Source organism: Suncus etruscus, chromosome 10 (assembly GCF_024139225.1).
Source record: "Suncus etruscus isolate mSunEtr1 chromosome 10, mSunEtr1.pri.cur, whole genome shotgun sequence".
Taxonomy (NCBI): domain Eukaryota; kingdom Metazoa; phylum Chordata; class Mammalia; order Eulipotyphla; family Soricidae; genus Suncus; species Suncus etruscus.
In genome coordinates, this window is record NC_064857.1 from 100,838,150 (window position 1) to 100,863,967 (window position 25,818).

The window sequence follows — 25,818 nt, forward strand, 5'->3', positions numbered from 1 at the left end:
CTGTCTGCTCAGAAATAGCTCCTGGCAGGCACGGGGTACCATATGGGACACCGGAATTCGAACCAACCACCTTTGGTCCTGGATATGCTGCTTGCAAGGAAAACACCGCTGTGCTATCTCTCCAGGCCCCATTGAAGCTTTCTTAACTTGGTTTGGGCAATGACTCAACAGGCTTGTCTAAAGCTCATTAACACCTTATGGAGAGAGACTTGTCCAGGACAATTGTTGTAAGAGACTCTTAAGCCTGCCTAAGAATGTAAAAAGAGCTTAATGGGCACTTCCTTAAGAGTAATTTCAAAGAAACTCTTAAAATTTATTTTCTGAATATTCCTGAACTACTTGTGCAAATTGTAGAAAATCCCAGGAAAGGTCAGAGTGATAGTATAGTGAGGAGGGCATTTGCCTGGCAGGCAGTAGACCTGAGTTTGATCCCTGATCCCCAAGTCCTACTTGGAGTGATCCTTGAGCAGAGCCAGGAGTAAGTCCTGAGCACTGCTGGATGTGGCCCACAAAATGAAAGAAAAAAGAAAAAAAAAAAAAAACAGGAATAAGGCCTTCACCAGAGACACCAAGATTATTTAATAGTGACAGAATGATTAAGTAAATTGATAAGTAAAACTATGGATAAGCTAAACGGCCAATATAACTAATCCGTGTCTTTGTACTGGTATTAGTAAATGATTGTGGCATTTCAAGGAAGTAACTTTGTCCTAAACAAGCATAAAGAGGCTAGAGAGAGGCATAAAGAGAGGTTATGCCTAGTGCTGCTCAATGTTTTCACTCTGCTCTATGCACAGGGAATCAAATGGAGTATGGGAAGTAAGAGAGATAATAAAACAGGTAAGTACTTGCCTTGCATGCAGTTGGCCCAAGTTCAATCCCTAGCATCCCATAAAGTCCCCCATAATATCAATAGTGATGTCTGAGTGCAGAGCCAGGAATAACCTCTGAGCATCACCAGTGTGTCCCCAAAATAAAAACAAAAGCAAAATAGGGTGCTAGGGATGCATCCATGTCAGCATCCAATACACTCTCCAGTCCCTGTATTTTTCAAGATAGAAGAATTCAAGTCTTGGGGCTGGAGAGATAGCACAGCGGTAGGATGTTTGCCTTGCACAAGGTCAACCCAAGACAGAAGGTAGTTCCATTCCGGGCATCCCATATGGTCCCAGAGCCTGCCAGGGGCAATTTCTGAGCACAGAGCCAAGAGTAACCCCTGAACGCTGCTGGGTGTAAACCCCACCCCCCACCCCACCCCCAAAAAAAGTATTCAAGTCTTTCATATGAAAGCCAATACCATGAAGTAGTTTTGTTTTGTTTTTTTGTTTGTTGTTTTTTTCTGCCACACCCAGTGATGCTCAGGGGTTACTCTTGGCTATGCTTAAGAAATTACTCCAGGCTTGGGGGACCATATAAGATGCCAGGGCATCGAACCGCAGTCCATCCTAGGCTAGTGCATGCAAAGCAGACACCTTACCACTAGCGACACCGCTCCAGTGTAATTTTTAAATTACAGGGACCACAGCAATAGCACAATAGGGCATTTGCCTTGCACACCACCAGCTTAGGTAGGATCCTCGCCATCCATATGGTCTCTGGAGCCTGCCAGAAGTAAGTTCTGAGCATAGTGCCAGGAGTAACCCCTGAACACTGTCAGGTGTGGTCCCTAACCCAAAATTAAAAAAAAATAAATATAAGCTGCTAATTAAAGAAATATAAGAAACTTCATCAACACAATTCTTTAGACTTAGAGGGAAGAATCTATGAAAATGAATGTTCTTAATCAAGTTAAACCTATGTATCTCAAGACATTGAGGAAAACCATATTAAAGTAAGAGTGAAATCTAAGAACATAACATACAATGTGATTATACACTAGTAGATTACTATAGATACTACTATATAATCTGAAATGTAATATTACATAGAAACCACTATGTAATCTGAAAGCCTATTGAGCATTTAAAGACCTACTATGGCAGTCTTTCCCCTTCTATGCAATGTAAACCAAGGAAAACTCAGCTTTCTGAATTTAAATAATTTGCATTGGGATAGAAATAGCAATCTTCAATTCAAATCCAAATACAATTTGCCAAGTTATAAGACTAAGAAAATATTTTCATAGATAAACCAACAGATCCTCAACCAAAATATAATTAAGTTTTGTTTTTGTGGTCCTTTTACCATAGTTAGATATGAACCAAACAGAAAAACATAGCCATTACTGTGCAAAAAAAAAAAGGCCAACACTGCCATTTGATTTTAAAAATAATAATGAAATCTGCCTATCACTTTCCACTGAATTCAGTAATAAAGTCTAGTGTTCTAAGAGAAAATAAAAAACACATTATGCTTTTATTTTGTGCTTAACTGCTCTGCATTCGAAGAATACCTTAAATTACTAAAATTTAATCTAGCCAAGTAAAAAATTCACTTTACTGGGAGGCAGCAATTGTACAGTGGGTAAGGTACTTGCCTTGCACACAGTTCACTTAGACTCAAGCCATAGATCTCATCAATGGTCTCCCAAGCCCACCAGGAATGGTCCCTGAGTACAGAGCCAGAAGTCAGATGACACAAATAAACAAACAAACAAAATAGCAAACAAACCCCTCGAATTTTGCTTTGTTGGTACAGCACTATTATCTAACTCAACCACACAAGTTCATTTATTTGATTTTGTCATTAACCTCTAAGTATAAAGCAAACCAGTGTAGCAAATCAATGGGCTCTGCAAGTGCAAAAAGCCTTGGGCTAACTACAAATGCTATTTCTGAGTCACTTCAACTCAAGGTCTCTGCAAATCTCCAGATATATTAGTCAATCAGTGAATTTATTCTCTAATGATTCAAGCATAGTTAAGTGCTATAATCGTGCCTTCAAGCAGACTAAACAATTTAATCACAAACAACAGTTTTTCATTTGCTTTACATCTAGTCTATTATACAAGAGAGCATGACCAAACTAAAACAAACGGAGGGAAAAAAGAGCAACTATCACACAGATCTAAAAGGTGTGACTGAGCAACAATAACCTTAAATAGGGCCGGGCGGTGGCGCTCGAGGTAAGGTGCCTGCCTTACCTGCGCTAGCCTAGGAGACGGACCGCGGTTCGATCCCCCGGCGTCCCATATGGTCCCCCAAGCCAGGAGCGACTTCTGAGCGCATAGCCAGGAGTAACCCCTGAGCGTCACCGGGTGTGGCCCAAAAACCAAAAAAAAAAAAAAAAAAAAAAAAAAACAATAACCTTAAATAAAAATTACTGCCTTCAAGATGTGATTAGGGAATTTGACTGAAAAGGCCAAGTCATAGGTAATTTGTAAATAGCCTGCTTAGCTCCCCTTTGATAGTGACTATTAAGCAAAATATATGAAGTCGACTTCCAAACCACTCTATTCAGTAAACACTTAAAGATACCAAAGTACTGATGACACTAAGGTAAATCTTCCAAGCTAGCTCATGCCTCACAGCCCTCAGAGGGCTGCCACAGCCGCTCTACTGAAACAGGCACTGCACCCAGTTCTCTGCTTAAATGTCATGTCTCCAGAAACGCCGCCCTCTCCTGCCCCATGTGTGTCTCCCCTACTATTGCTGTTTCCCCCACTTCATGGTACTTACCACTAAAATTCCACTTAACTGTTTATTTATTTTATTCCTACTAAATTATAAGTTCTGTGAGGGCAAGAGCCTTTGAACATCTTTAAAACCTTTTAAATTTAAAACCTTCACTTAGTACTCAAACCTACAGAGCACACAGAAAGTGCCCAAGAAATTGTTTACTACTCTGGAGATTATTATGCTGAGTGAAATGAGACAGAGGGAGAGAACAGAAAAATCTCACTTCCTTGTGAGATATAATAAAAATAAAATACAGTATAATAATAATATCCAGGAACAATAGAGTTGAGAGTCAGGAGGATCAGTCAGTCCATGGCAGGAAGCTTGCCACAGAGAGCAGTGAGTGCAGTTGAGTAGAGAATTGTCCATTATGACAATGATAGTTGGAACTGATCACTCTGGATAAGAACTGGGTACTAAAAGGGGATAAAGTGACATTTAAGGCACTGCATTAACAATACTTGAAACCAATGTGTGGAGTATGTTTGGAATACTTTAAAGGAAAGAGAGAGAGGGAAAGAAAGAGAGAGTCAAATAAAATTTATCTTAAGGGTTCCTTCTAATATTAGAACTCTTTTTTATTATTATCTTTATTTAAGCACCATGATTAGAAACATGCCTGTAGTTGGGTTTTAGTTATAAAAATGAACACCCCCCCTCTACACCAGTGCAACATTCCCACCACCAATGCCCCCCAGTTCCCTCCTTTCCTTGCTGATATTTGAGACAGGCATTCTATTTCTCTAACTCACTACCATTGTCATAATAGTTATTAATGTAGTTATTTCTCTAACTGAACTCACCACTCTGTGGTAAGCTTCATATCGTGGGCCAGTCCTTCCAGCCCTCATCTCTATGGTCTCTATCTCTATGGTCTCTGGGTATTATTACAATAATGTCTTTTTTTTTTTCCTTAAAACCCACAAAGAGTAAGACTATTCTGTGTCTTTCTCTCTTCCTCTGACTTCTTTTACTCAGCACAAGAGCTTCCAGGTTCATCCATGTATAGGAAAATTTCATGACTTCATCTCTCCTGACAGCTGCATTGTATTCCATTTGTAAATGTACCACCATTTCTTTAGCCACTCATCTGTTGTGGGGCATCTGGGTTGTTTCCAGATTCTGGCTACTGTAAATAGCACTGCAATAAATATAGGTGTGCAGAAGGCTTTTTTGTTTGCTTGTTTTGTTTTTGTGTTTAGGTCACACCCAGTGGCACTCAGGGGTTACTCCTGGCTCTGTGCTCAGAAATTGCTCCTGGCAGCCTTGGGGAACCATATGGGATGCCGGGATTTGAACCACCTTCTGTCCTGAATCAGATGCATGCAAGGCAAACACCCTATCACTGTGCTATCTCTCTGGCTCCAGCAGAAGGCATTTTTGAATTGTGTTTTTGTATTACTAGGGTATATCCCCCTAGGAGTGGTATAGCTGGATCATATGGCAGTTCAATTTCCAGTTTTTTGAGGAATCTCCATATTGTTTTCCAGAAAGGCTGGACTAGACAGCTTTCCCACCAACAGTGAATGAGAGTTCCGTTCTCTCCCCCAACTCCCCCTCAACACTGATTGTTCTTGTTCTTTGTGATGTGTGCCAGTCGCTGTGGAATGAAATGATACCTCATTGTTGTTTTGATTTGCATCTCCATGATGATTAGTAATGTGGAGCTAGAACTCATTTTGTTTTGTTTTGCACGTATACATTAGAGTGCTAAGGGGTCACTTCTGGTGGTGCTCAAGGAACCAGATGCAGTGCTTGGGATTCAATGGGTTCTATTGAATGCAGAACAAGCACTCATCTTGCCCAGTACTATTTCTCCGTAGGCCAGAGAGATACTAAAGTACACTAAGGTCTTCCAGACCATAATCCTTGCTTCAATCCTCTACCCTGCACAAATGTGTCTTCTGGGGGCCCGGAGAGATAGCACAGCGGCGTTTGCCTTGCAAGCAGCCGATCCAGGACCAAAGGTGGTTGGTTCGAATCCCGGTGTCCCATATGGTCCCCTGTGCCTGCCAGGAGCTACTTCTGAGCAGGCAGCCAGGAGTAACCCCTGAGCACCGTGGGGTGTGGCCCAAAAACAAAAAAAAAAAAAAAATGTGGCTTCTGCTCATCTGGCCCATCTCCACAGGCACTGAGTTGACCTACAATTTTATCCATAATATGGATGATAGTCTGGAGTGTATAGCATGAGGTAGAAATACAAGTTACAGGCTAGGCTTTTCTGCCCAAGACAGCCAAGAAGACGCCACTGAGCACAATCTCCAGGGCCCAAACCTGGAGCACATTACAAAAACTACTGCCTTGCTCCCTGTCTGCTTTTCTGCCCAAGACAACCAAGAAGACGCCATGGAACATAATCTCCAGGGCCCAAACCTGGTAAGGGCCCTACCCAATAAGGTGGAGCTAGAGGAATGCGGCTGCTCTGCTTCACTTCATGGCTGCAAGCGTCTTCTAACTCAGGAACCAAGCACAGCACATAGTAAAAACCACTATACAAGTGCTGCAATGGGAAAACAATGCAGGACAATACCACCCATAGAGAATGAAGATGACCTGAAAAGTGTCTCAGATAAGGAGATTAGAGTATCAATATGGAGGATGCTCAAAAAACTCAAGGAAAGGGGCCAGCAAGGTGGCACTAAAGGTCTCACTCATCTATGGGTTTTAAGAAAAATGAAAGACATTTTTGCAATAATAATTTTCAGGCACAAAAGAGAAAAAAGCTGGAAGTTACAGCTCACCTCATGAAGCTCACTGCAAACAGGGATGAGTTTAGTTAGAGAAATAACTATGTTTTGAACGATCCTAATAATGAGAATGTACGAGGGAAATAGAAAGCCTGTCTAGAGTACAGGCGGGAGTTGGGTGGGGAGGAGGGAGATTTGGGACATTGGTGATGGGAATGTTGCACTGGTGATGGGTGGTGTTCTTTACATGACTGAAACCCAAATACAATCATGTATGTAATAAAGTTGGTTAAATAAAAAAAAAAAAGGCTTAACACACTGACCACATTCTAAGGCAGCATTGCTTATTCTTTTTAATTTTTTTCTTTAAGGCTATGTTTACTCTTTATCATATTTGAGAACTATAACATTTGTATACTCTACTTATTGCAATTAAAATACCTTGATGGAAAGGATATTAAAACAGTGGAATAAAGAGTCACCTATCTAATTTATGAATTAGCCTCTCCATAAATCCCATTCCCTTCCCTTTTAGAGATGATCCTCTAGAAAGAGATAGACACAGAATAGTCTCTCTCATCTATGGATTTTAAGAAAAAGAAAAGACATTTTTGCAATAAAATAATGAAAGAGATGAGAGGGCTGGAAGGTCCAGCTCACAACATGAAGTTCACCACAGAGAGTGGTGAGTGCAGTTAGAGAAATAACTACAATGACAACTATCACAACAATGTGAATGAATGAGGGAAGTAGAAAGCCTGTCTCGGGCCCGGAGAGATAGCACAGCGGCGTTTGCCTTGCAAGCAGCCGATCCAGGACCAAAGGTGGTTGGTTCAAATCCCGGTGTCCCATATGGTCCCCCGTGCCTGCCAGGAGCTATTTCTGAGCAGACAGCCAGGAGAAACCTCTGAGCACCGCCGGGTGTGGCCCAAAAACCAAAAAAAAAAAAAAAAAAAAAAAAAGAAAGCCTGTCTCACATACAGGTGGGGGTGGTGAGGAGTGGGGAGATTTGGGACACTGGTGATGGGAATGTTGCACTGGTGAAAGTGGGTGTTCTTTATATGACTAAAACCCAACCACATCATATTTGTAATCAAGGTGTTTAAATAAAAATATTAAAAAAGAAAAAAAAGAAAAAAAAAGATAAGGTGTCTGCCTTGCAAGCGCTAGCCAAGGAAAGGACCACGGTTCAATCCCGGCATCCCATATGGTCCCCCCAAGCCAGGGGCAATTTCTGAGCGCGTAGCCAGAAATAACCCCTGAGAATCAAACGGGTGTGGCCCGAAAAACCAAAACAAAAAACAAAAAAGCATAGATCAATCTGAACAGACCATAACGACAAAACTTACAACTGAAATAAGAGGTCTGAAAAACTCTGTAGATGAAATGAAGATCTTAATGAAAAGCCTCTCCAAAGGTGTAACAGCAGCTGAGGACGGGGTCAGTGAGCCAGAGGATGAGATGCAGAACAACTCCATACAGCAGAAGATTGATAAAGAACCTTAAAGCAAATGATCAGACAACGAACAAACTACTGAAAAAATATAAACAGATAAATATAGAAGTCTTTTATAAACTCAACAGAAACAACATAGAATCATTGGAGTCCCAGAGACTCAGGAGACTCAAGAGAATATTAAGAAGAGTTGGTGGAAGTTTGAGAAGAGGAAAAAGAAGAGGAAGAAGAAGCGGAAGAAGGATAAAAAGAAAAAAGGAAGAGGAAGAAGAAAAGAAGAAATGGAAGAGGAAGAAAAAAGAAGAGGAAGAAGGAAAAGAAGAGAAGAAAAAGACAAGAAAAAAGAAAGGGGAAGAAGAAGAAGAAAATGAAGAGGAGGAGAGAAAAAGAAGATGAAGAGGAAGAGAAAGAAGAAAAAGAGGAAAAAAGGAAAAATGAACTGAAGATTTATTTTTGATTTCTTTTCTTATAATAATGTCTGTTTAAGCACCCTGATTATAATCATTTTTGTAGTTGGGTTTCAGTTAAAAAAAAAAAAATTAAAAAAAAATAAAACAACTTGGAACAAAACCACTCAGAAGAAAGGGATCTGACCTAAGGGTAAACCAGAGCCCTTAATAAAATCCACATTAAATAGTATGGCATCTTGATTATTGGTGAGCAAAATATTAACATATATATGTCCTACCTGTCTACCAGATAAAAATCCAGACACTCTCAGAGGAGATAACCAACATATATTTACAGCAGTGGTTCAAACAGAACGACTGACATTGAACCAAAATTGCCAAACATGCCATAGTACAGGGACAAATTAAGAAAAATAGAGAGAGAAAAAAAAACGGATATTAGTGACAAGACAAATTCTCAAAGAAAGAAACAGAATTTATCTTAAAACAGAATAAAATAGCAACAGGAAATAAATGAAAGAGAGAGGAATAAAATACTCTCAGTAGATGTGACATCATGCAGATTAAGCAGAAAAAGAGATTAATCAACTGTTAACTAGGTCAGAAGAAAAATCTCCTCCTAAGGAAAAAAAAAAAAAAGAAATACAAGTTACAGAAATGCTTGCTATGATTTTATTTCTATAACTTCCTTATCATGGAAAATTATTGATTTTATAAAATTAAAATCATGGGGCCGGAGAGATAGCCTGGAGGTAAAGCATTTGGCTTCATGCAGAAGGACGGTGGTTCGAATCCCTGCATCCCATATGATCCCCCAAGCCTGCCGGGGGAGATTTCTGAGCGTAGAGCCAGGAGTAGTCCCTGAGCACTGCCGGGTGTGACCAAAAAAAAAAACAACAATAAAACAAAAACAAAAAAACTAAAATCATAACAGTTTTATGTTCATAAAGAAAAACAAGAGAATGAGATATAAAACGCAGTATATTAGACCTGTCTGATCAGGGAAAGAGAAAGTAGAATTGGAAGAAGCAACAACAAGGACTTCAAATGTTCTATTCATTAAATTGAGAGGTTTGTGCTATTTGACTCAATTGACAATTGAAGCTTTCTATTTTATATACAGTATATATATACTCAATGTTTAATATATAAGTAGAGGAAGCCAGAGCAATAGCACAATGGGTAGGGCGTTTGTGCTGTATGCAGCTGACCAGTTCAATCCCTGGCATCCCATACGGTCTCCCAAGCCAACCAGGAGCAACCCTTGAGTACTGCCAAGTGTGACCCAAAACAAACAAAAAAGAAATAACTGGAGGACAAAAAGGCTTCTTGTACAATTTAAATTTAAAAGTTTAAAAACTAGGGGCCAAAGCACTAGTACAGTGGTAGGGTATTAAGTTTGCCTTGCACAGAGCCAACCCAGGACTGACATGGATTCAATTCCCTGTATCCTATATGGTCCCCAAGCCTGCCAGGAGTGATTTCTGAGTGCAGAGCCAGGAGTCACCCCAGAATGCCACAAACTGACCCAAAAAACCCACAATGTTTAAAACCTAGAGAAGGAAGAGAACCAATAGCTATAAACGTAATGTAAAGTGATTTTGTTTGATAAAGGAACCATCAGTCTGTGGCTTGGGAAGCACCATTTTGGCCAAGACATACCAAAGTATTTTATAATATATATTAATTTACTAAAAATATATATACTATATATAAATATGTATACTATAGAGTGAAATTCTACAAATATAACAGTTTTAGAATAATAGCAACAGCTTAGCATGTTTTAAACAAATTCTAAGTCACAAAAAACTTAAATACTATTAAGTTACTATTGTAACCAGGGTAATGTATAGAATAGCTAGAGAAGGCATACACTATGAGTCTAACATGGTGTTTACTACAGTGGGCAATACTGCCTTATAGGAGTAATGGAATAATCCAGAGTGACAGTAATCTTGGGTGCAACTAGGTGGCACTTTCTGTTGCTTACACTCAAAGAAGGTGGGAGCCAGAGAGATAATAATACAGCAGGCAGGGCTCTTGCCTTAGACCCTAGCATTCAATAATGACCCCTCAGCCCCACCAGGAGTGACCCTGACTTCAGAGCCAGGAGTAAGTAGCCAGGAGTAAGTCCTGAGCACTGCTAGTGTTGTCCCCAAAATAAAACAAAAATAAAACAAAAAAGGCGGATTTCCAAGAGAGCAAATGAGTAATTTTATTTTTTTTTTAAAGGGGATGGCTGGCCAAGGAAGCTTGGAAACATCTGGTCATCTAATGAGTATCAAAATGAAACCTGAGGAAAATCCTGTCTCTCCATGGGCTGGTCTAGTCGGAAAAAAAAAAAAAAAGTAATATAGCAATAGTTCTCATTATTTTACTCCCCAAGATTAATAGTAAGTACAAAGCAGAGAAAAAGACTAAACTGAAACCAATCCTATGATCAAAAAATAAAAAAACAAAAAAACCTATTCAATATTAAATTCATCACATTAGGACAATTCTTTGCTTAAAATACTAGCCACAGAATGTATGTTCCCACTTACATTTTTAGAATATTGCTCTGTCCTTGTTTATTTCTTCATATAAACACATGTTAATGCATTTTTAATAGTCTGAGATAAGAAGTAGACAGGGAAAGGGAGGGGGAAAGGAAATGAGCGGAATCTTTTAAGACTTATTCAAATTATCTCAATCTTTTCATGTTTTAAGATGTATCAACATAGAACCTCTATAAAACTATGGTTCTAAATCTCGAGTATCTAAATCATTTTCCCAGGTCTCTTTAATTTTACCTAAAGCCATTATTTTTAAGTCAGCCAATTTAACTTATAGGAAGTTTCTCTTTTAGTGAAGAGTAGAACTGTTTTTAACTGACCATATTAAAAATATGAAAGTAACAGTCACAAGACAAAAGCTTCTGGGGCCAGGAAGGTGGCACTAGAGGTGGCGCTAGAGGTAAGGTGTCTGCCTTGCAAGCACTAGCGTAGGACGGACCGCGTTTCGATCCCCCGGCGTCCCATATGGTCCCCCCAAGCCAAGGGCGATTTCTGAGCTCATAGCCAGGAGTAACCCCTGAGCGTCAAACGGGTGTGGCCCAAGAACCAAAAAAAAAAAAAAAAGACAAAAGCTTCTGACAACATAGGGCTCTAACCAATCTCATAATGATCATTTGTCAGCCAACAAACTTATAAACACAAGGCTTTCCATATATGATATATTTACGATTCAAGATTCAAGTCTATTTTTGTACCTTCAAGACTCTAAGCCAAACATTTAAAAGGCTTAATGTGCTTTCAATTTTTTCAGAATAAGGTAATATTTTAAAAGTTAAAATAACATTGAATGGACTGGAGAAATAGTATAGGGACTAAGACATTCAGCTTGTATGTGACAGACCTAAGTGCAGTCCCTGACGTGATCTGCTCAATACTACAGTGTCTGCCCAAAGTCCCCTAAATAAAATAGCATTAAAAGTCAAATTGGCAGGGCCAGAGTGGTGGCACAAGCAGTAGGGCATTTGCCTTGATGTGCTAGCCTAGGACAGACTGCGGTTCGATTCCCCAGCGTCCCATATGGTCTCCCAAGCCAGGAGCAATTTCTGAGAGCACAGCCAGGAATAACCCATGAGCATCACCGGGTTTGACCCAAAAAGCAAAACAAAAAAAAATATGGCTTCCGGTTTCCCCTTTGATTCTGGAGGCCAGCTCTTGCCAGGTATGGGTTTGGGGAGGCCCCATGCCAGAGGCCTTCTCCCTAGCCTGGAGAGTGCTGGGAGGCTTGGCAGGCCCCCAGCCTAGACTCCAGGTCTTCCCTGGGTGCCAGCTCATATGGCCAGAAGTGGGTTCAGGTGGACTCTTAGGTGTCCTCAGTCTTCCCCCCTCCCTCCGTACTCCAGGGGGGAGGTACATGGGGAGGGGGTGGGCAGATATCTGGTTCCGGTTCCTCTTTGATTCTGGAGGCCAGCTCTTGCCAGGTATGGGGTTTGGGGAGGCCCCAAGCCGGAGGCCTTCTCCCTAGCCTGGTGAGTGCTGGGAGGCTTGGCAGGCCCCCAGCCGTCCCCCACTTTCTTCCCTGGACTCCAGGCCTTCCCTGAGTGCTGGTCCAGGTGGACTCTACAGGGGTCATCAGGCTTTCCCCCTACCTCTCCCTACACTAATGGGAATGCGCGTTGGGAGGAGGGCGCGCCATTCTAGCACTGGTTTATGTTGGGACAGTCACTGGAAATTTTTTCTCCATTTCAAAAACCATGTGGGGGCTAGTGCCCCCAGGAGTACAATATATATTGATAGTATTATATGCATATAGTTTATATATGCATAATATCCATCTTGTATTATGACCTTGATACGGCCCTACAAAGCTCATTTCTAATCTTTTACTGCCTCAGTCTCAACCATTATTTCCCCCCATTTATCCATGTAGGTGCAGCTCATTACATGAAGCTCACCACACAGAGTGATGAGTGCAGTTAAAGAAATAACTACACTGCAAACCATCATAACAATGTGAATGAATGAGGGAAATAGAAAGCCTGTCTCGAGTACAGGTGTGGATGGGGTGGGGAGGGGAGGAGGGAGATCTGGGAAATTGGTGGTGGGAATCCTGCACTGGTGAAAGGGGGTGTTCTTTATATGACTGTAATCATACAACTACAATCATACTTGTAATCACGGTGTTTAAATAAAGATAATTTTAAGAAAAAGAAAATATAAAATAACAAATGTATTATTACATTTTAAGATAAATATTCTGATATGGAAAATTAAAATTATCTATTATTGAATGGTCAAAAAAAAATCAAATTGGCAGCCAGAGGAATAGCTGAAAGGGTAGAGAACAAAGCATGTACCTGAGGGTCTAAGTCTGATCCTCAGATCTGTGTAGTCCCTTGAGCATCAAGATGGAAGTTGCCAAGGTGTGAAAAACGAAACAAAACTGGTAATGCTTCATTATCAAATGATCACTTTAGGCAAAAGATCAACCAATGTCAAAATCACATATACTCTATCAATTTTCAAATTCAACGATAGAGCCACTCAAAGGCACAGCTTATTAATTCTATTCTAATAATAAAAATGAAAACCCCATAACCAAGTTTGAAGTTGCCCATTGGTTTTTAATGACTAAAATGTGTATACCACCCTCACATAATCATACATATGTGATTACACATTATATTTGAAAAATTTAGACATCTGGAAAATACCTCTATAATTTTGACATTAGAAAATCCAGGTACCTATACTTTTATTAATATTTGACACAATAAACATTTATATTTTATCAATGAGTCCTCTTGTCTTCTTACTGAAATGATCACATAATTTTAAGTATGTTTATGTGGTAAAATGTAGTTGTATTTTAAAATATACTCGATTTCTGTAATTAAGGCCTCTGTGTATATATGAGATAAAATGAACCTGGCTGCAGCATTTGATCTCTATAGTACTGCTGGATTTAATTGGCTAGTAAACTCTAAAAAAATAATTATTGAGCCTTACCATGTGTGCTAAGAACTAGTTTATATTCTATATACTTTATACATGCCACTATTTTTAAAAATTAATATACTTTAAAGTTTTTACCTCTATGTTCATGACTGACAGACCTATAATTTTGTGCACATAATGTTTCTGTCTGACTTAAGAATCATAATTATGCAGGCCCTACAGCATTGAGTTGGGAAGCACTTCTTATTTATTATCTAGAAAATTTTACTTATACAAAATTTGAGACAATCTGCTCCTGGAAACTTATGTAATAGTCATCTGTAAATCATCTGCACCTAGCATTTCCCTTGTGTAATATTTTTTAATTGTTTTGGATTTCTATTAGAATTGCAACATCATTTATTTCTTTAGGCAGTTCTGAAAAGTCTGATCTGATGAGAACTGATCTATTCAGGCCCAGAGCATGCTGAACCCAAAACTGACAACTCTCAAAGTGTAACATACTTTTCTCTGAATTTAAAACCAGGCTATCTCTTGAAAGAACTAAATAATACCAATTTTGTACTTCTTTTGTTTTTAGTAAGTGAACCAAGAATTCTGAAGAGGAGTAAAAATACTGGATATTAGTCTGGTAGTGCTAAACTGTAACTGCTACCTCTGACAAACAGGAATTGGCGTGCATGTGTTTTAGTCACTACTTACCACCAGACACAGGCGCATCCATGAAAACTGCTCCCATTTTCTCCACTTCTTTGGCCAACTCTTTTGAAACGGATGGATCAATAGTACTGGAATCTATTAACAGTGAACCTTTCTTCACTTTTCTAAGTAAACCAACAAAAACGGTTTTAAAAACTATAGCTTTGTGGTTACAAATATTACAACTCTTAATAAAGATCATACAATCAGCAAAACAATCAGAATCATCTAGAGGCTGCAGGTACAAAAACATTAAAACGAAAAAAAAGTTAAAAAAAATAAAACGAAAAAGAATTTAAAAATAAAAACTTTTTTTTTTTTGGGGGGGGGGCCACACCCGGCGGTGCTCAGGGGTTACTCCTGGCTGTCTGCTCAGAAATAGCTCCTGGCAGGCACGGGGGACCATATGGGACACCGGGATTCAAACCAACCACCTTTGGTCCTGGATGGGCTGCTTGCAAGGCAAACGCTGCTGTGCTATCTCTCCGGGCCCTAAAAACATTTTTATAACTGGTTCCAAGTCAAATTCATTTTCAGATCAATTACATTTCAAAGTAAAGCCAAACTCTTTTAAATTAACCAAAATAGTCTAATAAATTCCACTTTCAGATGAAATACACACCAATAATATAAATGAGCTAAAATGTAAAAAATTTAAGATGTCTATTAACTATTTTTAAGTTAATAGGCTACTTAATAGCATTTAATTTTTTGTTTTTAAAGTAGCTAAATACCTTTAAAACTTAATTTATTTGTCTTTAATAAGTCATATTGAAAATGTCACCTCTCCATGTTGCTTCCATTGGGTCGAATAAGCAACTAGCAATTTGCCTTATGTGGCATATTTTCAGTTAACTATACCTGCTTGAAAAAAAGTAAAATATCAAAAAAACAGGAAAATATGGGAGTGAATATGGAAATCTTAAAGTGTTTTATTCTTTATGATACATTTATATACAGTGATAAAGGAGGCAAGCAGCCTTCTCGTGCACTATATTTTACATCCATTTTCAAATGGCATTTTTACAGTAAACCATCTTTGCTTGCATTATAAGTGCAAGATGTTTACTTACATAATCCTCTCATATCTATAATCTGTGTCTATCTTCACTGGCTAAACTATTACCTATCCTTTGTTAAGAATGATAGCTAATCTTGTTTTTTTTTGTTTTTTTTTGTTTTTTTTTTTTGTTTTTTTGTTGTTTTTTTTTGTTTTTGGGCCACACCCGTTTGACGCTCAGGGGTTACTCCTGGCTATGTGCTCAGAAATCGCCCCTGGCTTGGGGGGACCATATGGGACACCGGGGGATCGAACCGTGGTCCTTCCTTGGCTAGCGCTTGCAAGGCAGACACCTTACCTCCAGCGCCACCTACCCGGCCCCGATAGCTAATCTTTAATTCAAATTTCCCGAAGTTCTTACAACAGATAGACTAACCCAAAGGGCAATTATAAACAGAAAATTGGAGCTGAAGAGACATGAATATTGACGGAAAGGAATAAGGAAATAGAAATTCATAGACTAAAAGAATTTTCTTTTTAAAGTAAAAACTTTCTATAAAAAAGAGCACATAAAATGCTGTTAACTACAATTCTAGACATACGATCTGATCTAGGTCAAATGCAGTGTTTGGCCAAATTCCAAAGAAAACAGATAGTAAACTCTACTATATATCACCTCAGTAAGAAGTTTTACTTAATGTAACCAACAAATAAGAATTAAGTTTGCGGGGCCGGCGCAGTGGCGCTAGAGGTAAGGTGCCTGCCTTGCCTGCACTAGCCTAGGACGGACCGTGGTTCAATCCCCCGGCATCCCATATGGTCCCCCAAAGCCAGGAGTGACTTCTGAGCATATAGCCAGGAGTAACCCCTGAGCGTCACTGGGTATAGCCCAAAAACCAAAAAAAAAAAAAAAAAAAAAAGAATTAAGTTTGCCAATCTTCTGTGACATTAATACTTTTAAGATCTTATATATTAAGACAAATGGCAAATCTATTTACTTTGTCTCAAACTTTACACATGCACTGAGCATGGGAAAATTAGCCATCAGTAGAAAATAAAGACCCACTTATGGAAAGTAAATTATAGCTCAATGGAAGCCAACTGTAGCAAGCACTCTAGACAAAACTGGTTTGGTAGCTGACCACCATACTCCCTAGTAAATATTATTAAATACAGACTTGTGTCTCCACATGAGTTTTCAGTAACTCTTCCTTGAGCAGTGAAGCAGGCCATAATTGGAACAGGCTAAGAAATGAGACAACACTGGCATTCAGAGATCAGTCCAAAATAAATGTCTTTCAATCTTCCTTGAGATCTAAACATTTATCTTTTTTTTTTTTTTTTTGGTTTTTGGTTTTTGGTTTTTGGGCCACACCCGGTGGTGCTCAGGGGTTATTCCTGGCTATCTGCTCAGAAATAGCTCCTGGCAGGCACGGGGGACCATATGGGACACCAGGATTCGAACCAACCACCTTTGGTCCTGGATCGGCTGCTTGCAAGGCAAAGGCCGCTGTGCTATCTCTCTGGGCCCTAAACATTTATCTTATCAGTTTTCTACCTACTATCAAAATGTCTTCTGCGGCCAAGTTTGTTTTCCAAAGTATTTCGATTTCCTCAAACCTCAAATTCCATGTGTTACTACTTCTTCATGAAATGAAAAAACCTTTTTTAGGGGCCAGAGAGATAGCATGGAGGTAAGGCGTTTGCCTTTCATGCAGAAGGTCATCAGTTCAAATCCCAGTGTCCCATATGGTCCCCCGTGCCTGCCAGGAGCAATCTCTGAGCCTGGAGCCAGGAATGACCCGAGCATTGCCGGGTGTGACCCAAAAACCACAAAAAAAAAAACCTTTTTTAAAAATTCCTTACATTTATACATTATACATTCTATAAGGATCTACCAGTTTGTTCTTTGCTGAAATTCAACAACAAAATAAGTCAGGAATTATAATCAATTACACCAGAAAGCCAAGTTGAGAATCCAACCATTGACTTCCTAACATAGCTACAAGGGTTTGGCAATCAGTTATGAAGCTAAAGGCTCTCAGAACTAGGGGACAGAGGCACCAGTAGAAAACTCTATTCTCAATTATACTTTACTTAAAGACCTACTGCTATGCTAACCCTTGATTTCAAATTCACAGTAGTTCTTATTATAGATGCACTAACCCAGGAGACATACAAGAAACTTTTTATTACATGTTAAATGTTAAATAATGGTTTCCTTTTCCAACATTTAGTTTCATTCTTCGTTGAATTCTTTTTCTAACTTTCTATAAACTGTAAAAAAAATTATGTTTTTAACAGCTGCACAGTTTAAGATGCAAAGGGTTTCTCAAATAGGGCCGGAGGGGTGGTTAAAGCAGTAGGGCATTTTACACGCGCTGACTTAGGACGGACCGAGATTCAATCTACCGGCATCCCATATGGTCCCCCAAGCCAGGAGCGATTTCTGAGCGCATAGCCAGGAGGAACCCCTGAGCGTCACCCAGGTGTGGACCAAAAAAAAAAAACAAAAACAAAAACAAAAGTCTCTGAAATATGTTACCAATGTACGTACAAGTTTAGTACAATAGTTAAAGGAGGTAGAAGAAATCGAACAAAATTGATTTCCAAAAGTCACACATTTGACTTCAGTGAAAAAAATTCACCCTTTTCAAAGAGAAAAACCACATCATCTACTTTAAAAAGAATGAAACAGGACATGAAGGTTTAACAAATATAACTGTAATTTCCTAACAGTTCTAACAAATATGCAATGCATAAACTTCCACATAACAAAATAATTTCACAACTGAGAAATACCTACTTTAGAATTCCTTTTTCTCCAGAATAAGCTTCTATGGCATTCATACTGGTGGGCAACATTGTAATTATTCTGTCAGCCTTTTCAGCCACATCTGCTGGGGAAGACACTACCTTTAAAAAAAAAATTGTAAAGGCACATTACTTAAATTCAAAATGAGCAGTTTCTAGAATACAAGGAGAAGCCGCTTTATCTGCATGATGAAAACAATAATTGTGAAAACAGGAATTCTTGCTTCCAAGTGACAAAGATCTAAGTTTACTGCCTAAAGAAAAGAGCTCATTCCTTCCTTAGACATACACAGATATAACTTCTATGGATTCCAATCTACTGTTTATTTTAAAAAGTGTGAAGTGAGTTGGGAGGAAAGGGCAAACAAACTCAATAGTCCTGGGAACAGGAAAGCTTCCCATGGATTTTTCCCTACTTGGATTATTCTTAACAGGATATTTTTGGTAGATACTTTGATGAAGGAAAAAAACAATCCAGTCCTACCCATCTGATTGTTGAACTGCAGGATTCACCACCAACTTGACTGGCAGCAAAAATGCCCTAAGAAATTCTCAAATCTCCATCATCACTCTCCTCCAATCTCCCTTTCCAACTGGGAAGGATAAATCTCAGCCTGTCTCAGAATAGAAAAGATCCAGACAATAACCTGATTATTTACTACAACAGTGACACTGACACTGCTCAAAGACCTTGAGCCTCATGTGAAAACTGTAAGTCAGATATACAAACATGCTTCAAGAGACTCAAATTTCAACCCTGTTTCCACTATAACTCATGACAGCCATCACTGAAGGAAAGTTCCTTCCTTCTCTTACTCATCTGAACCCGACCCTGCAGCTCCCTCTCAAATACTCCCGATAATCTGGACAGTTACATAGCTCCCCACACAACACCCTTACCCTACTTCTCATCCCCCCTCAAAAAAAAAAAGGTAACAAAGAACTAGAGCTTGTTCTTGGACTCAATCTCTACTTTAACAAAAATAACCCATCAGCCCAATTGTCACAAAAGTTCATTTAAAAAGCCCACAAATATGGGTGAGAGAGATGTCTGCAAAGATGGGCATAGTCCTCCTACGAAAGGGAAGGGATAGTAAGTAAAAGCATTTCAGGAACAGAAAGCAAAGCTGATGCTTGCTTTTTGCTTGGATGTGCAGCTGATGAGAGCCAAAGAGAAGCAGCAATCTGTAAGTAAGCTAAACAGTATAAGCTAGAAGGAATTACACTTCAGTGACCCCTAAGAGACTCCAGCTTCTGGATCAAATCTCACATAAATGAAATTTAAACATAAAGCAATATCATTTGTCATACTTTACAATTTCAAGATAATCAAGTTTCTTGGCATTGTATATAGCAACAGGGTTGTAAATGATAATACAGAACAGACCCCAAAACAAAACAGAAAAATTCTTTCCCAATGTTTCATTTTAAAAGAAACACAGCAGGGCTGGAGCAATAGCAAAGTGGGTGGTAGGGCGTTTGCCTTGCACACGGCTGACCCAGATTCAATTCCTGGCATCCCATAGAGTCCCCTGCCTGCCAGGATTAATTCCTGAGTGCAAAGCCAGAAGTGATTAATCCCTGAGTACTGCCAGGTATGATCTAAAAGCCAACCAAAAAAATAAATAAACAAATAAATAAAAGTAGCACGGCACTATAGAGTCTACAATATGAAGAACTCAACATGCATTTTATTTTGATGTAATTCTGCATCATATGACAATGACAAATATTTAAGCTAAAGAAATTCCCCAAGTTGGGGACGGAGCGATAGCACAGAGGTAGAGTGTTTGCCTTGCATGCGGCTGACCCAAGACAAACCTGGGTTCAATCCCTGGCATCCCAGATGGTCCCCCAAGCCAGGAGTGATTTCTGAGCGCATATCCAGGAGTAACCCAGGTGTGACCGAAAAAACAAAAACAAAGAAACAAAACAAGTCCCTAAAAGTCCCCACGTAAAAGACTCAAACAAAAGCAAATAGTTCGAATTTGCACAAGAAAATTCCAGCTCTGAAAAAAAAATTAAAAATACAACTGGCAGGGGCCAGAGAGATAGCATGGAGGTAAGGCGTTTGCCTTTCATGCAGAAGGTTATCGGTTCGAATCCCAGCGTCCCATATGGTCCCCCGTGCCTGCCAGGAGCAATTTCTGAGCATGGAGCCAGGAGTAACCCCTGAGCACTGCCGGGTGTGACCCAAAAACCACAAAAAAAAAAAAAAAAAAAAAAAGCAAAAATACAACTGTCAGATGAGAAGATAGAAAAGAAAGAACTGTAAACATCAGAATTCTCTGCTCCTGTACTGAATCAAGAGTTTAGATTGCATGGGCCCAGCTGTTCATTGCGGGTCAAACAAAGAAATAAATACAAGACACATCAGAGACACACCTTTCAGTGGCTGGTCCTTCCTGCAACCACCAGCTCTAGATCTTTCCAGGACTTCAGCAAGCCCCACAGTCAAAGAGTCAAAGAATGCCAGCCATTCTCCTTGGATTTGCATCTCTTCTACAGAGTTCCTTGGAGATGTCCTCAGGAGCATGAGCAATTAGTTTACAGATTTAAGGATGTATGACACTTCCAAGCTTCTCCCCAGCCCACAAGCTGGCAATGCCAGCTCAGACAACTGCCAAGTCATGGCTGGTCAATCAGCCCCCTGCCTCCCTAACAGCTGCTCCTTGGGATGCTCAGATGTTTGGGTTGCCAGGACACTACTAACCCCTTCATTCCACAGGAAGAGGTAGTGTCAAAGCTCTTAGGTCTGGAAAAAACACATCATGATGATGATGATGATGATGATGATGATGATGATGATGATGATGATGATGAAGAGGAGGAGGAGAATGGTGCTCGTGGTGGTGATAGTAGTAGTGGTGGTGGTAGTGATAGTGAGGAGGAGGAGGAGGAGGAGGAAGAGGAGAAGGAAGAGAAGATAGATTATGACCACTGTACTGGCCATAACTGCTCTCTACTAACTATGAACTATAGCCAAGTTTTGAACATGCACTAAAGATGTTGATGTGTTTATTAGACATATAGTGAGATATACATGTCCTCTATTTAAATCATCTTGCCTTCCAGGTAATGATTCAAGAGCCTGAAATAATTGTTGGCCATGACTCAAAAGTTTAGAAGAAAAAAACCCATTCTAGTCAAATACTAACCCCAAAAGCCTTCAGGAGTCAAACTAATTAGAAACCCTTCAATTACATTTGTAAATTGAATGGATAAGCAAAACCAACGTGAATGAGAGAAAGAAACACTAATTTGAGCTGCCTTGTTTAGTAGCATTGAAAGCATTAAGTCATATGTGATTTTGTACAGATCACTTAACCTCTCAGGCTTCAATGTATGAATCTATAAAATAAGAACAGTGATTTGGGTTCTCTCTAATTAAGGACATCATCTCCAGAGTAGAAAGGAAACTTAAAAAAAAAAAAATGGTTCCTGGGACCAGTGGGTAGGGTGCTTGCCTTGCACAAGGCTAATCCAGATCCAATCTCCCCAGCATCCCATACGGTCTCTGAGCCTGCTAGGAATGTTTACTGGACTAGGATGTGGCTTAGTGGTATAACTCAATATTTTTGTGTGCATGAGACCCTGGGTTTGATCTTAGGAGGTTTAATATAAATATTTGATCAATAAAAGATTTTTATTTGGAAATTAATAATCATGCAAATGATTTTACATGTTATTCAGGGACTTTAAGTACATTTACTGTACTGTCTGGGACCATTATAACTGCTTATTTTTAAGTCTTATTTTTGGGGGTGCCACACCAGGTTGTGTTCAAGGGTCACTCTTGGCTCTGCTCTCAGAAATTGCTCCTGCCTGGTTTGGAGGACAATATGGGATAACGGGATCTCCTGAGTTGGCTACGTGTAAGGCAAATGCCCTACCAATTGTGCTATCACTCAGTCCCTGATTTCTAAGTCTTTTTAATGATCCCTAATAATAGAAATGGAAAAATAATATTTTCTTGCTCCTACTGTCCTTAATCCTTGATAATTTTTGTTCTACTTTAGATAATTAATTTCTATTAATTTGCCTGTTTTAGGTTTGTCATCTATATCTATATAAAATCATTTATATGTTTGTCTTTTTGTGTCTCGGCTTTCAAGATTTATTCCTTATTTTATTTGGAAAACTGTATTTTTATTAAATTCTTATGATAAGCTTAAATATTTTATGAACTAGTATGACATATAAAATAAAAGGATATCTTAAATTAAAAAAAAAGAGAATCAGGTATGGCCCAAAAACCAAACAAACAAATTTTTGTTTGATTCCTATTGATTCCTATTTAATAACCTTAAATTCTAAGATGAGACAGACTCTGAAAAGTGGCCGATGGGTCAGGAAAAATCCACAACAACTGCAAAAAGAAACAGTAGTTCACATTTGTGACTATTCTCCAGCTCTAAACATGGTCCTTTACCAATGCCCCATAGGTACCACAGCCATCCCAAGAAGATCCCTTATTTATTCCAACCACGTTTTTGTGCCATTATAAATTTAAAAAACACAATTCTTCTATGGTCCATTCTACCTGGCTCCTGGAATATCACAATATGTAGTATCTTTACAAATGTTTGCAGCCATTATATCACACTCAGACCATTTTAGACTAGTACAGACCACAGGCAAACTTGCCACTTTCAATCCAAAGAGCAGGGGAATCACTGGTTTAAGGAGCCAATCCACACTGCTGATTGGGGAAAGCAACAGGGTTCAGCATGATCCAAAGGGATGGCATCGCCTTTTCAATAGTCACTGGGTAGAGTGGGGAATAGTTCTAGAGATGGAAGCACCTGCACTGGAGGGGAAAAACTTCAAAGAGCCTGGGTTCTAGCAAATCTGCCCTCTGGCATCCCCAGGACAGTAATTACTTTTTTTTGTTTGTTTGTTGGGCCACACCCAATGATTCAGGGGTTACTCCTGGCTAAGCGCTCAGAAACAGCTCATGGCTTGGGGAAACACCGGGATATTGAACCACAGTCCATCCTAGGTCAGCTGTGTGCAAGGCGAATGCCCTGCCACTGCGCCACCAATTCAGCCCCCAGGCCAGTGATTTCTAGCCAAATCACAGCCAGGGGATTCACAAGCACCACAACTAAAAGGGTGTCCTTCTCTCATTACTCCCCTGCCAGCCATGTGCACTAAAACCAAAAACAAGATGTTCCAGCATCACAGGGAGGAAACACTGGCAAGCATGCTTGAACATGCTTGAAAACCAGGGAGGAGCGAACTGGATGTGACTTAGCCAGCAGCTTGGTCAAGAGTTCAAGCCCTGAGGCTGAATGTACAAGAGTCAAAAAGCATTGAAGTTAAATGTGCCCACAACATTAAATGTGCCAGGTTGGGGGGGGGGGTTTCCTAGCCCCCAGCACAGCAACAGTGACAAAGAAGGTATGGGGAAGTAAAATATAATACTCAAAATGCAATCACTGGAAGGAGACAGTGTTATACAGGCAAGGAAAATCTTGCCATCTGCAATCAAGCAATCACAAATAGCATTTTTGAGGTAAGTCGGCACAGTACTGCTGCCAAGTCAACCAAATGGGTAACAGGAACTTGCAAAGAAACCAGATGAACTGGACCTTGTTAAACTTGCCACTCACTGGCTTTTCACCTTCCTAGGAACAGCACAATGTTACTTCAGAATGACACCACACACTTGAACCACACACTTGGACACCATCTGTGGCCACATCTTGAAACACTTGGTCCAGAGCCCAGGAAGCAAGTGGCTTTTAAACTTCTCACTTAACAAGACCTGAGCAGATGCCAGACTGGATCTCAGGAGAATTACATGTTCAGTCCTAACAGCCCAGGAAGAGGGAGGCAGTTTCCAAGTTCTTAAAGAGAAAACAAAAGACGGAATCCAATTAGGCCCATTCAAAGCAACACACACACACTCTCTCTCTCTCTCTCTCTCTCTCTCTGCAGGATTTATCCCTTCTTTCTCTCTCTCCCTGCCTTCTTTCTCTTTCTTTTGCCCATTCTCCCTCTCCTCTCTCCTCTCCTCTCTCCCCTCCTCTTCCCTCTCCTCTCCATCCCTCTGTGCCTGCCTCTCTCTCTCTCTCTCTCTCTCTCTCTCTCTCTCTCTCTCTCTCTCTCTCTCTCTCTCTCTCTGGTCCTAGTATACTCAGCTCTGTCACACCTCTTTTTTTTTTCTCCCTCATACTAAACTCTGTGAATCAATCAATACAGCCGTGAGTAGTATATAGCTAAAGAATGAAGACATGGGAGAAACACATTCTAGATTCGACCACCACCAAACCAGCACCTCAGGTGCCAGGTTCTCAAGTTTTACTAAGCAGATGATACTATCATTCCTCCTGTTACCTAAAGAACATTTAAGAATAGAGAATTTTTTTTCATCTGTTTGTCACACATGGTAGAGCAGAGAGAGCTAAGCCCAGGTAGTATGGCCCCTGGCTTCTGTTAATAATTCCAACTTGGTCATTGCCATGGGCTGTGGTTTTTAGAAAAAGATGCAAAAAGGCAGAAATGAAGCACTGAGTCAGGATAGGCAAAAAACCTCCAGGGTCAAATGGGCTTAAAGGTGGCCATCGTATACCCTGAGAGAGGGTAGAATACATCCCAAGAAAGCAGTGCCACGACAGCAAGAAGGGATCAGATCACAGGAACTCTAAAGCTAAATTCAACTTTGCCTGGGCAAGGCCTTTTCCCATATATTTCAGTTATATGATAAAATAAATGTTAAAAAGAAGCAGGGATCGGAGAGATAGCATGGAGGTAAGGCATTTGCCTTGCATGCAGAAGTTTGGTGGTTCAAATCCCAGCATCCCATATGGTCCCCCGAGCCTGCCAAGAGCGAATTCTGAGCGTAGAGCCAAAAGCAACCTCTGAGCGCCACCGAGTGTGATCCAAAAAAAAAAAAAAAAAAGAAGCAGTTTTCAGGTATGTCCATGGATCTTTAGAACCAGCTGAATACTTTTTGATTCAGATATCTATTTTAGGACTTAATGTCTCTACAAATACTCCATTGGAAGCAGTCAATATTAGAAATCAACTAGCCAGTTTTGTAGTCTTAGGGATGGGGAATTTGGGGGATAGGTAGGACACTTGTTTTACTTAGGGGTTCTGTCTTTGCTTCGGTTGCCACTTCATTCACTTCACATGACCAGATACTATTAGAGGATATGAACACTTGTCCTAAAGAAAGTAAAAGTTGGGCTGGGGAGAGTACAGTGGGTATAATACCGCCTTGCACATGACAGACCTAGGTTCAATCCCTAGCATCCCAGAAAGTCCCCCAAGCCCTCCATAAGTAATTCCTAAGTGTAGAGCCAGGAATAACCCAAATACTCTGGATGTGTCCTTCCCCCAACAACAACAACAAAAAAAAAGGGGGGGGGAATATTAGGGGCCAAGCAATAGTACAGCAGTAGGGCATTTGTTTGCCTTGCAAAGGGCTGCCCAGGGCGGACCTGGGTTCGGCATCTCATATGGTCCTCCAAGCCAGCAGTGATTTCTGAGCACAATAGCCAGGAGTAACCCCTGAGTGTCACCAGGTATGTCCCCCCCCCCAAAAAAAAAGAGAATATTAAAGTGGGGCCAGAGTAAGAGCACACAGCAGGTTAAGGCGCTTACCTTCTCCCAGCTAACTCAAGTTCAATCCCTGGCATCCCGGATGGTCCCCTGAGTACCACTGGGAGTAA

General features: G+C 40.0%; 1 protein-coding gene across 1 annotated transcript in view; it reads right to left on the minus strand.

Moving 5' to 3' along the window:
- HIBADH (3-hydroxyisobutyrate dehydrogenase) overlaps positions 1–25,818 on the minus strand; it is a 118,465-nt gene that overhangs the window by 79,387 nt on the left and 13,260 nt on the right. Inside the window, exons 3-4 of the mRNA XM_049782002.1 lie at positions 18,129–18,238; positions 14,326–14,447 (exon numbers count right to left, since the gene is read on the minus strand). Coding sequence (XP_049637959.1) covers positions 14,326–14,447; positions 18,129–18,238 — 232 coding nt within the window. The remainder of the gene's footprint in view (positions 1–14,325; positions 14,448–18,128; positions 18,239–25,818) is intronic.